Here is a 14,203-nt window from a genome sequence, read left to right as displayed (position 1 = left end):
ATGGTGTTAGAAGTGGGATCTCCGCCGCTGTGACCACGTTTTTTTGAACAACTCGTTGGAACCGGTAGGAACAACGGACACTACTGCAAAAAAAAAAAAAAGAGAAGATGGCAGACGGATTCAGACGTCCAGACCCGCTAGTCTTCGATGGAAATGTGGCCGAAAATTGGCGCAAGTTTGAACGTGAATATGAAATCTTCATTGCTGCAGCACACAGTGACAAACCTGCTAAAACTAGAGCCTATATATTCCTCAATCTCGCGGGACCCGAGGCTATAGAGAGAGAGCAGACATTCACCTATGCACCTGCTGTCCTGGGCGAGGATGATGTGGTCACAACACCAGCGGAATCCAGGGAAGATCCTGACTGCCTAATAAGGAAATTCAAAGAGCTATGCAACCCACAACCCAACGTGATAATGGAGAGGTACACCTTCAATACCAGACAGCAGAAACCTGGTGAAACAATTGAAGCATATGTGAGTACATTAAGAAATCTGGCTAAAACATGCAATTTTGGCCAATTAAAAGATGAGCTCATTAGAGACCGACTTGTTTGTGGGATCATTAGTGACAGTATCAGACGTTCCCTACTCAGAGAGACTGACCCCCCTCTAGCTAAAACTATACGCATCTGTCAAATAAGTGAACTCACTGACCAGCACAGCAAAGTCCTCTCTGCACCAAAATGCATGACAACTGCCAACGTAGATACCATGCAAGTAAAACGCAGCAGCAAAACCAAGGGTCAATAAAAAAATACAGGGTGAAAACTGAAGATCCACCAACAGCAATTTCAAGCTGCAGAAATTGTGGAGGCGATCACCCAGCTAAACGAGAGCATTGCCCTGCCTTCGGACAACAATGTCACAACTGTGGTAAGCAGAACCACTTTAAAAAACTATGCAGATCAGCAAAAGTGTACAGAGCAGGCAGGCAAGTGCACCTACTCTCAGCTGACGCAGACTCAGACAGCGATGAGACTTTTACTATTGAACCTCTGTCACTACAAGAAGGCAATGACATAAACTCTGTACAGTCTGACTGTTACAAAGGAGAGGGACGCTGCGCTGTAATTATCAATGACAACAGCCTGGAGTTAAAAGTGGACACAGGGGCCAAATGTAACGTCATTTCCCTTGACACATACAACGCCATAAGGCACACTGAAAAATTACAAAAGTCACGCAAACTGGTGAAACTCGTCGCTTTTGGCGGAGCCGTGATTGAATCAATTGGCACAGCAACCATGCTCTGCAAGCTCAGTGAGCAGCCATATGACCTGACATTTCAAGTGGTGGACGAAGATGTACAATCCATCTTAGGCCTGCACGACAGCCTGAGGATGAGACTGGTCACCTTTAGCAAGGATGTGCACCACATTGACACTATTCAGGATCAAACCCTGTCACACAGGATGTTTCAGGAATATGCAGTCTTATTCAGTGATGAAGTAGGTAACCTACCTGTAACCTACTCCATGAAAGTAGACCCAAACGTGACACCTGTTGTCAACCCCCCACGCCGGGTCCCTGCTGCAATGCAGAAAAAGGTGAAATCGGAACTTCAGAGAATGCAGACTCTTGGAGTGATCGAACCAGTGGACGAGCCCACTGAATGGGTCTCCAACATGGTTGCCACACATAAAAAAGAGACTGATGATGTTTGCATATGCATTGACCCGAGAAACCTGAACAAGGCCTTAATGCGCCCCCACCATCCCATGCGCACAGTAGAAGAAGTGGCAGCACAGATGTCAGGAGCCACTGTCTTCTCTGTTTTGGACGCAAAAAGCTCATTCTGGCAAATCAAACTGGACGACGCCTCATCTCTCTACACAACATTCACTTCTCCTTTCGGCAGGTTTAAGTTCCTGAGGATGCCCTTTGGGATCAACACTGCCTCTGAAGTTTTCCAAAGAGCAATGGAACAAATATTCGCTGGATATCCATGTGCCATAATCGTGGATGACATCATCATTGGAGGCAAGGATGCTGTGGAACATGAGAAAAACCTGAAACAAGTCCTAGACCGAGCCAGACATGTAAAGCTCAGACTCAACAAAAACAAATGCAAGTTTGGGCTCAAAGAAGTGAGCTATGTAGGACATGTGTTCACTGAAAATGGACTGAAAGCTGACCCCAAGAAGGCTACGGCGATCAGCGAAATGCCCCCTCCAGAGGACAAGACAGGTCTCCAACGGTTCCTGGGCATGATCACTTATTTAGGCAAATATGTCCCGAACCTCAGCGAGCTATCGGCGCCACTACGCCAACTGCTGCACAAGGACGTGGTCTGGAGCTGGACACAGCATCAGCAGGATGCCTTTGACAAGCTCAAATTGTGTGTCACCAAGCCACCTGTGCTTCAATACTATGATGTCTCTAAACCTGTGACGCTCACCTGTGATGCATCCCAACATGGCCTAGGAGCTGCTTGCCTCCAGGATGGCAAACCAATGGCGTATGCGTCACGCACTCTGACCCAAACAGAGACCAGATACGCACAGATAGAAAAAGAATTGCTGGCAGTCGTTTTCGCCTGTTATAAGTTTTATGACTACATTTATGGCAAACCGGTTGTGATCGAAACCGACCACCAGCCCTTGGTCACAATCCACAACAAGCCTTTCCATACGATTCCAGCTCGCCTGCAGCGGATGATGTTGAGGCTACAGAAATTCAACTTGACCCTGACCTACAAGAAGGGGAAACACCTCTATCTGGCAGACACCCTCTCACGTGCGCCGAGACACGACGTTTGCCCCCAGGAAGAGGAACGAAGCGGGTTTGAGGTGATGGCAGTCCAGCTGATATCTCCACGGCGTCTGGAAGAACTCCCCGAGCATACTGTTGCAGACGCTACCCTCCAGGCACTCACCAGCTTCATTCCAAACGGCTGGCCAAGGCGCACATGCAGTGTGCCAGAGGACGTGAAACCGTTTTTCAGCTACAGAGATGAACTCTCTATTGAAGGTGACATCATCATGAGAGCAAACAGAGCTGTCATTCCTACTTCCCTGCATCCTGAGTACATGAAGATTTTACACAAGGGCCACCCAGGCATGGAATCTACAAAGAAAAGGGCAAGGGAGAGTGTGTTCTGGCCATCAATAAACGACGACATAGAGACTGCCGTCAAGGCATGCAGTGTCTGTAACAGCCTGAAACCACACCAACAAAAATAACCACTGAAACTACACACAGTCCCTGACCTGCCTTGGTCCGTTGTTGGCTCCGACATACTCGAATGGGACAACGACCAGCTGGTGCTTGTGGACTCATACTCGGGCTGGTTTGAAATCGACCAGCTCAGCAACATAACATCCGTGAGCGTGATCAACAAGCTAAAACGCCACTTCTCTGTTCACGGCACACCACAGACGCTGTACTCAGACGGCAGTTGTTTCGTGACTTTGCTAGATCTTGGGACTTTGCACATGTGATGAGCAGTCCTGAGTATCCGCAGTCCAATGGTCTGTGTGAGAGGGCTGTGAGGAGCGCTAAGAAACTGCTGGAGACAACAAAAAGAGATGGAACAGATTTCTACTTGAACTTGTTACACATTCGCAACATGCCCAGAGACGAGATCCTGGGTTCCCCTGCACAATGACTGTTCTCCAGACGGACTCGAACCATCCTGCCAATCTGCAAACAGCTACTGACACCTGCAGCAAAAGCAACAGCCGATGTCAAGGCCCAGCTCACAAGGAAACGTGAGGCTCAGAAACGCTGCTACGACAGGTCCAGTAAGCCCCTAGCTCCTCTGTCACCGAACCAAGTAGTACGACTCCAAACACAGAAAGGACATGACAAAATAGGGGTTGTGAAGAGACAGTGTGTCGAGCCACGCTCATACGTGATAGAGTCTGAAGGAAGGGAATACAGACGCAACAGACGTCACATTCTGCCAGTGAAGGAACCACGACCCCCAGAGCCCACCATCGCGAAGGAACCAGAAGTGCCACAACGCACTCCTACTCGTCAAATGGACAGAACACAAATGACTGAAGGGCCTGATAACGCTGAACACTTGCTGTCAGAACAATGTCAAGCACAAGCGAGTGCTGAGGAGACTTCCAATAGTGTTCTACAGGATTGCACAGAGACACAGGACAAAAGCCCAGTTCAGCCGTCCACTCCTGTGTACCGCACCAGGTTTGGGAGAGTCCCCAAACCAAACAGAAAGTACTTTGATTAAGTAATACATGCTTATACAGACCTGTGATTGAACTGAGTTGTTTTGAGTTAAGCATACTTTTGTGCTCACTTAAATGTTGTGCTGCGAGTTTATTTGCACTTTTACAGGGTGTGACTGTGATTGAATTCTATTTTGCTATGCAAATGTTGTTTTGATACCAGCTGTTTTTGATTTTACAGCCTACGGTGATGTTAAAAAAAAAAAAAGGGTGGAAAAGGTTTTCAGGTAACAATTGTATTTACTGTACGTGTTTGTTATTTTTCATACAACCAGAAGATGTTGTTTTGAATACTACAAAAAAATGTTGATTGAAGAGCAGAGCTTAAAAAGGGGGATGTAGACAGTTGTGTTCCTAAACTGTTTTAGTCATATAGTGTTGCCGTACTTGCGGTAGTACCGCAAGACAGAACGTGAAATGTGTATGTGTTTAGCTGGCTGCAGTCCACACACAATGTGCCTCCCGTGCCTGACTCGTTATTGGAATAAAACCGTTGTTTGAATTTAAACCACAAGTGTTTCTTTGGAGTAAAGAAGTCAACACATAGTACATACTGTAATACACAAAAATGTGTCCCTGGCCTGAGGGGGTAATACACTTTAATGTGTACCAGTCCAGAATGGGTTAAGGTGTTCAACATGCTCAACAGCCTCTGCTCAATGTGCTTGCTCTCCAAGACTGGTGAGCAGAGACAGTGATCGGATGCACCCTCCAGGTAAACGGCTGCTGTATCTGTTCAAATGTCTTTGGTCCAGTTGATAGAAACCACTTCAAAGTGCTGCTGATACACTCAAAACTTACCACTGGACTTGCATGTCAGCCCTCCATATGCAAATGAATGAGGGATGTGCGATATCAAATTTCTAGCCGATATCGATATCCAATATAATTAATTGCTGTTATGGCTGATAGCCGATATAGCCGATGTCGATATGATCTCTTTGTATTTAAAATAATAATAATAATTTTGTCCATTCTGAAAAATACATGTCAGGTTATCTGCAGGTCTAGTCAGATTTCAAGACCAATTTGTCCTTAACAAAAAGGCACACAAGGACAACAATTTCTCAGATGGATTTAGGGGAAATTTTGTACCCATGTTTAATGATTAAATATGGGTTCGAATTCCTTATTGATCCCACTATAAATCCTTTTCTATTGTTGTTAGTTGTTGCCTAATTTGAACATACAGTGCCAGCTAGATGGCGCCAGAGGCTGCTGGGTGACCAGAAAAGCCACATAGGGATATGCTGTATATGCACAAGCCTTGCACAGCCGTGACGCGCGTGAACACTTTCGTGTGTGTCATGAATATGACCCGGATGAAGTTAGCTTGAAGTTACCTATAGGCTAACACTAATGTTAGAAGCCCAATTTTCGTCTATTTAGCTGTGAATAAACCTTGTCCTCTTCCATAAAAGCATAGATCAGAGAAAAAGAGCTTCAAAGATCTGAGGGTGCATTGGATTCAATGGCAAACATCGGCGGCGCGATGCTCTCGCGGGCCGATGCTCTCGCGGGCCGATGTAAACAGATCGCGGCCAACAGACTGCTCGAAAATTTAGCCGGGGGCTTAGGTAAGGCCTTCGGGTGTTTATTTGACTTTAGTGCCTTTCCCAAATTAGTTCAGGATCGGCACAACAGCCAAATCCCGGCGCCGCCAAATCCCGAACTAATTCGGGATCGGCACTAGATGAGTACATTTCAGCCTATTAAAAAACTTTAGGCATTAGGCTTTGCAAATATTTTTCAAGCAGACAGAAGGCAATGTGTGTACTATCCCTTTAAACATATACTTCGACTTATGATGGTACAGCTACAGACAGTTTTGCCATGTCTGCTTATTACAAGCAGATTGGTCTTGTTTTTTATCTGAAGTTGCCTGCAACGTGTCAACAATCGTGTCATGTCAATCATGACTCATGAGGTGAATACTGTCAACCAGTGACCATAGCTACTGCCTGCTTGGACACCTGGATAAAGTGTGATAAGGTGTGATAAGGTGTGAGAGACCTTGACCTGACCTTTAGCACAATATATAACATTAGAAATAGATTCTACACCTATGAAGGTACAACAGATACTACAGGGTACTTACGTGAGCATGGCGATGAGCAGGTTGATGAGCAGTATGATGGTGACCAGCAGGAAAACCACCAGCAGTATGATCACCAGACAGTTACTCAGCCAGTTCTCGTTCCTGCATGGCTCAGCACCGCCCTCTATCTCTGTCACGTTGGAAGTGCAGTTGTCGGCCATGTCCCAAGGTAATCTCACTTTGATTAAAACAGCAGCATTATTATCATTATTATTTTATTATTTTATTATTGTTATTACCATTATTATTGTAAATAAATATAATAATAACACATAATACATTAACAACTGACAACAGTCAGCATATAAGTGTCAAGCTGCTAAAGCTGTGCTAAAATTGTGTGTAGAATACAGACACACGCACGCACGCACGCACACGCACGCACGCACACACACACACACACACACACACACACACACACACACACACACACACACACACACACACACACACACACACACACACACACACACACACACACCATCTATTTCCTCAAGATTCAAATCTCCAAAGATGTAGAGGTACGGTCTGTAGATCACTCGACGTAAGATACGATCTAGGTCGGGATCGTACGGATACAGCAGAGCCTGAGTGGCTACTCCATATGCCACTATCCACACTGCCAAGAAGATGAGGAAGTAGCCAACATCTTTCATCTGAAACAAGACGTTTAGTGTTTATTTAGACTGTGACCTCTCCCTCCACTTTAGCTAGAGCGGAGGGAGAGGTCACAAACAAGGCTAGTTCATTTATAGTATCAGTGACCAATGCAACCCTCACATCGTGATTAAAGAACGTTAACATGTGTCTTATATCTTACCATCCTGCCAACAATGATGATTTTTGGTCCCATCTGTTTGTCTACAGCAAAGATGTGAATGAGACGGAGTGTGAAGACCATGTAGTCGATACACAGGACACATCGTCCAAATTCATAGGACCACTCAAACATCCTGAAGCACACAAAAACAATAAATAAATGAATAATACATTTAAACTAAACTCCCATTTTTGTGATTTGAAGATTATCATCACTGTTCCGACATTTCTCATAGCTCTCTATTTACTTCAGTCATGCTGTTAATGTAGGCATTATTGGCATATGTCTACGTACGTACAGTATGCAGACAGACAAACAGTCTGTAATAAACATAACATGCTCTGTTCTCGGTTACAACCCAGTTAATTCTGCATAATTTCCAGTCAATAGCTGCGTTTCCATAAAGCTTTTTCGAAAATAGGAAGCAAATTACCAGAAATTTGAAAAAAGACAAAGCGAATTTAGCCTGTTTCCCATCCACTGATAAAATGTGATTATTGGTAGATAGTTCATGAAATAAGCAGTAGGTTGTGCTATTTTTCCAGTCTCAAGTGAGACACATTGTCAAGCTCTTTAGTATTTGTGCAGCTTCCCTGCTTGAAAGGGATTGGTACAGACCATAGGAGGTTTTAACTGGGTTCCACTCATACAATGACCACACAGTTTTCCTTATTTTACTCTTCTTTACTTTAGTATTTGCAGGTAATTGTACAGGTTGCGGTTGTAAGTAGTAGGTAAGGTGAAATACCTTTAACTTTAAAAACCCAATGAAATGACTATTTTGGGTATTTTATTTTGAAGTTTCGGTTTGAAAAGGAAGCCTGTGTGTTTCTGAACCAATCCGAGGGGACCAGCCCTTCAGGCGATGGGATTTAAAATCTGAGTAATGGGAGTAATGGGAGCCAGCACTGGGAAACAAACAGGTGAATGTAATCAAAGGTTCATTTATATTCAAAAACTCTATCTATGTCATCACTTTTTGAATTTCTGTTCACAGGAAGTAATTAAGAATGGCCTATTTAGGGACCTTTGATATAAATATTTTGATATAATATTTTTTTGGCATCTAGTGTTAGGTATGGCCATATTATCACTACAGATATGCTCTAAAAGTGTGAAAAACATGTTTTTGATTTCACCCCGTCTTTAAAGAAAATAAGAAATGACTACAGTAAATGCAATGCAGATGAAATAGAAATACAAATATTCATGCTTTTCATATTATGCTTTTAAACACTTGTGAATACTGTTTTTAATTTCTCAGACACTTGTAAATACTGTTTTTAATTTCTCAGTGTCTTTCCATGAATTAGTCTTTAACTGTTTTTTAAATACCATGGATTGGTTTTAATTGTTTTAAATATATGAATTAATTTTAAATGTTTTAAATATATGCAGTCCCAATTGAAATGTAAATACAATAAACTTTAACTTTAGCAGCATTCAATTCATCTTTATCAATCTACAGATCAACTAAATAAATACATTTTTTTTTCAAACAACAGTCAAACAATCATGTTACTTGAACATCTAAACATCAAGCAACAAGCAATTGTCCATGAATTAGCTGACAGCTGTCACTCACGCTCCCCGTATTAACCCCTTCATTTCCAGCGGGGATTTTCCAAGTTGACTTCACACACATATTATTGGACATTGCTACATTGCCGTATTGATACTTTTACTTAAGTAAATACATTTAGTACTTTTCCCACCATGTCTGCTTGCTAGGCTACAGCGGAGGCACCAGACGTTCTTTTTCTTCTTCTTTTCTTACCAAACTTGGCCTTGAACTTGCACTCTGGGTCTGGGGTTATGGAGATGGAAGCCTAGCTCTGGTCCATAACGTTAGGAGTTCTCAACTCCTAACGCTTTCTCCTGCATGCATAAATATCTTTTTGTAATAGGCTATAATTGTTTATGTCAATCTGAGAGCCGAGCTGCATGTGGAGAAGCGATTGGTGCTAGGGTGACCATATTCTGAATCCCCAAAAAGAGGACACTCTACCCGGCATACCACACGCATGCACGCACGCACGCACGCACACACGCACGCATATATATTAGCCCAAAATAATCATATTTAAACAAGAGACCCCTCCACCCTTACGAGCACAAACAGTTGAGGCATTACATTTTGTATAACATGGTTCTATTGAGAAAATAGCAGATCTACATGCTTGGTAGATCGGCTATTTTCACAATTTCTGCCTCTAATATTTGCCAGACCCAGGGGGTCGGCCTACATAAGGCTTTGTCGGTCGGTCTGTCGGTCGGTCCCTCTTTTCCTCAGTGTGCCTGTCCCTTTTTTCCTCAGTGTGCCTGCTCATCTGCCCCTCCCTTCCCTTGCTGGGCTGATTGCCTTGAGTGCCGTCACCTGTACAGGACCAGCTGAGTTGAGTTGGCTGACGAGCTGCTGACACTATAAATTCCTCAGCCCATCTACAAGCTCACAAACATTTCCAGCTGCTCAGCCTATACAATCCTGTGTGTTCATGTGTTAGTTCAGTGCCATACTAGTGAAAACAGCCGATCTACAAGCTCACTACGCTTTGTTGCTGAGACTATAAAATCCTGTGTGTTCATGTGTTAGTTCAGTGCCATACTAGTTTTCATTGCGGGTCTGGCACGACCAGGTGACCTGGTCTAGTTGTTTAATTTGCCATTTTAGAGGTACTCATACTGTTGAGTGAGAAAACAATGTTGCACCCCTCAAAATAATTTGGGGACTCCCCCTGGGTCCCGACCCACAGGTTGAGAACCACTGCCCTATACCACTAATATTATTAGTTATGTATTTATTTTTTAGGGGGTTCCAAATTGACCCTTTACAGATCCACTGATTTAAAGTGCTCTTGACTCCTGTATGAACGTTCAGCTTTGTATTACAAGAAACTAAATAAAATATCTCTATTGGTTTCTTCAAACCACCGTATCTTCAGCTTTACAAGGTTGTACAACATTCTGTCAATTTAGTTAGCAGAAGAGCTCTCACCTCGCACAGACTGTCTAGTACTGCAGTATCTAAATACCTTTAGTTGTGATGGAATGGACACAGAAGTGCCAGCTTTTAATGCAGACTGCAGAGTGAACGCTCTGCTTCTCATTTGGTCACCAAGATGAAAACACTTGCACTTTTCGTGCATTTCATCAGTGTAAACCGGCATTAATTGTGTTGGCAGTGCTATCGTTTGGCTGAATCGTCTCTGCGCAGCGCAAGCTGCCGAGCTCTGCTCTGAGTCTGGTCTGAACAGCGACGCATCTGAACGAGGGAGGGAGGGAGGGATCGCAGCGGAGACAGAGTAGTATGAATAATACACGTTCCGGGGTTTGGGGTGGAAATCCGTCATTCACAGTGTGTTTACAAACGAACCACTGAACGTGCATTGTAAATGCCCATGATTTAACGCTGATATGCGCGAAAACCCGGACATTTGAAGGAATTTATAAAACCCCCCCGGACAGCCCCCTAAAAGAGGACATGTCCGGGCAAAAGAGGACGTATGGTCACCCTATTGGTGCACACAAACATAAACTCATTCCCGCGGTGAGTAGTTATAATGAGAGTCGAATTGATATTATTTAAGCAATATTACACGAGAGGGTGAGCATATAACACGGTTATCCTGCACGACAGCCTTGCCGCAGGAACGAGCCGACAGGCAAGTTCCGTAGGCAGGGCTGGAGCGATTATACGACTGTTGCCCTTAAAAAAAAACACGTCAACTTAATTTCATTGTAATTAAGATATCCGATAGGAATTTGTCATTTTTTAATGCCACATTTAGCTACTCTGTCCCTGAACGTCACATGAAAACCGCTAGCCTAGCCGCCTATAGTGTGGGGAGAGAGGAGCGCTTGAGGTCTTTCGTGACCAACGCAGCTGATTTCTTTACTTGATGAGAGGTGCATCTGTGCTCGTTATATGCACGGTTGGAGAGCCTGTTTTCCATTGAGAGCCCGACTACCTGTTGTATATTAATAGGCCTATCTAATATTAAAGTGAAGGCTTTATAGAACATTTCATCACAGCATTCTATCAGCGTAATGTTATCATCTGAATTTATTCTGGTTGAAATAATAATAATAATGAAATGTGATTGTGAGCTGATGTTCGGAAATGCATTTGGTTATTAAACCCAACGGCATGAAATGTTGAATAACTAGAAAATATTGTTCCTTCGAAACAATTGTGGGCTCGCTTCAAGCCAGAAAACAATGGCTATAAAAGTACAAAATGTCAAGACTGCAGGCAGTGCTCTCTTTGACATTACTGACGCAATCGGACAATGCGTGCATGATTTGAGGCATTTTTTTCCAAAAATGGGTTATGCAAAAGTTGACCCGCTGATGGCGCTATAACAGGCCAATGTGAGAAGGGTGGCATCTGTTCCTTGACCTAGTGGGAATGTGCTTGCAAGATTTCACGCACATCGCAGGCTGTGTTCATGATTTGAGGTGTTTTTGGCCACTTTATCGCTGCTTGCAGCTATATTTATTATTATTATTATTTTTGTGTGCACTTCATAGGCATGTTAGATAAAGATGCTTAGATTGTGTGTAGAATGTTTCATGCAAATTGCAAAAAAGAAATCCTAGAATAAAAACAGGTTTAAGCGTTTCACAAACTGCTCAAAATGATATAGCGCCCCCCTTTGGCCAATTGGGGTAAGATTGGTTTTAGTGATATTTGGAATAGCACTCTACATCTTTGCCAAATGCCATGAATATGTTACTTTGCATGTATGATTTAGAGGCAGAAGAATAATTTGCATAAAACTGCAATATTCATTGAATTTATTAAAAAAGCATGTTTCAATTTTAAAAATATCCGATCTGACAGATCTTTAGATATTGGTCCAAAGTTCACGTAAAAAAAGTTTTGTGCACGTGACGCGAAAATTCCAGAATAAAAGTGGGTTTAAGTGTTTTACAAACTGCTCAAAATGGCGGAAAATCTAAGGGCGGAGCTTACTTAACAAAGACACAGATGTCTTCCGCTCGAGTCAAAGCACGCGTGTAAGCAAGTTGCATGACGAAACGAGTCATGACTTATGCCCGTTTGAAGTTAGAATTTTCAAACGCTTCGTATAGCGCCACCCTTTGGCCAATTGGAATAAGATTGGTTTCAGTGATATTTCGACTAACCCTCTACATCTTTGCCAAATGCCATGAACGTGTAACTTTGCATGTATGATTTGGAGGCCGAAGAATAATTTGCATAAAACCGCAATATACATTGAATTATTAAAAAATCATTATTTAACGTACAAACTTCTCACCACATAGCCTGTGTAGATATAGGTTCAAATTTCATGTGAAAAAAGTTTTGTAAGCATAACGCGAAAATCCCAGGAGGAGATAGATTTTTACTGTTTTTCATATAATTCCAAATTGTGGGAGATCTAAAGGTCAGAGGTCAAAAGTCAGAGGGTAAAAGTTGTTCGGCATGAGGAGACGCGTACGTGTATACAGGTTTCATGGCTGTACGTATAACAGAGCATGAGCTCTACCTGTTCAAAGTTCGCACTTTAGAAGGCTTCCTACAGCGCCACCATTTGGCCGATTGCTGTAAAAAATAATAGCACACTTCGCCACTGTAAGCTGAACACATTGATGTTTTTATATTCATTTTCTGTCTAAGTATGTAGGAGTAGAAAGGAACCGAAGTTCCCGTCTACTGTTGACTGACTGACTGATAGATAAACTAGAAAAATATTGTTCCTTCGAAACAATTGTGGGCTCGCTTCAAGCCAGAAAACAATGGCTATAAAAGCACAAAATGTCAAGATCGCAGGCAGTGCTCTCTTTGACGTTACTGACATCAACGATTGGTCCATTTTGTTCCAAAAATGTGTTGTGCAAAAGTTGACCCGCTGGTGCCGCTATAACAGGCCAATGTAAGAAGGGTGGTATCTGTTCCTTGACCTATTGGGAATGTGCTTGCAAGATTTCACGCACATTGCAGGCTGTGTTCATGATTTGAGGTGTTTTTGGCTTTGGACAACTTATCGCTGCTTGCAGCTATATTCATTATTATAATTTTTTTGTGTGTGTGCACTTCATAGGCATATTAGATAAAGGTCCTTAGATTGTGTGTAGAATGTTTCATGCAAATTGCAAAAAAAAAAATCCTAACAGGTTTAAGCGTTTCACAAACTGCTCAAAATGATATAGCGCCCCCCTTTGGCCAATTGGGGTAAGATTGGTTTTAGTGATATTTGGACTAACACTCTACATCTTTGCCAAATGCCATGAACATGTTACTTTGCATGTATGATTTAGAGGCAGAAGAATAATTTGCATAAAACTGCAATATTCATTGAATTTATTTAAAAAAGCATGTTTCAATTTTAAAGAAATCCGATCTGACAGATCTTTAGATATCGGTCCAAAGTTCACGTAAAAAAAGTTTTGTGCACGTGGAGCGAAAATTCCAGAATAAAAGCGGGTTTACGCGTTTTACAAACTGCTCAATATGGCGGAAAATCGAAGGGCAGAGCTTACTTAACAACGACACAGATGTCTTCCGCTCGAGTCAAAGCACGCGTGTAACAAGTTGCATGTCTTCAAACAAAACGAGTCATGACTTATGCCCGTTTGAAGTTTGAATTTTCAAACGCTTCGTATAGCGCCCCCCTTTGGCCGATTGGAATAAAATTGGTTTCAGTGATACTTTGACTAACCCTCCACATCTTTGCCAAATGCCATGAACGTGTAACTTTGCATGTATGATTTAGAGGCCGAAGAATAATTTGCATAAAACCGCAATATTGATTGAATTATTAAAAAATTATATTTCACTTTAAAAGAAATCCGACCAGACAGTTTGACCGTATTGGTCCAAAGTTCATGTGAAAAAAGTTTTGTGCGCGTAACGAAAAAAAAAACCCAGGAGGAGATAGATTTTTACTGTTTTTCATATTATTCCAAATTGTGGGAGACCTAAAGGTCAGAGGTCAAAAGTTAGAGGGTAAAAGTTGTTCGGCATGAGGAGACGCATAAGTGTATACAGGTTTCATGGCTGTATGTATAACACAGCATGAGCTATTCCTGTTCAAAGATCGCACTTTCGAAGGCTTCCTAC

At 42.6% G+C, this 14,203-nt stretch overlaps 1 protein-coding gene across 1 annotated transcript in view; it reads right to left on the bottom strand.

Annotated features, from left to right (window-relative positions):
* Positions 1-14,203, bottom strand: part of LOC308297479 (transient receptor potential cation channel subfamily M member 5-like) — a gene marked incomplete at both ends in the record, with an annotated part of 61,983 nt that overhangs the window by 1,913 nt on the left and 45,867 nt on the right. Inside the window, 3 exons of the mRNA XM_080740884.1 lie at positions 6,297-6,474; positions 6,778-6,952; positions 7,117-7,249. Coding sequence (XP_080597010.1) covers positions 6,297-6,474; positions 6,778-6,952; positions 7,117-7,249 — 486 coding nt within the window. The remainder of the gene's footprint in view (positions 1-6,296; positions 6,475-6,777; positions 6,953-7,116; positions 7,250-14,203) is intronic.

Source organism: Nannobrachium achirus (genome assembly GCF_963921795.1).
Source record: "Nannobrachium achirus genome assembly, chromosome: 13".
Taxonomy (NCBI): domain Eukaryota; kingdom Metazoa; phylum Chordata; class Actinopteri; order Myctophiformes; family Myctophidae; genus Nannobrachium; species Nannobrachium achirus.
Note: the sequence above shows the minus strand (reverse complement) of the source record. Positions and strands in the feature narration are given on the sequence as shown.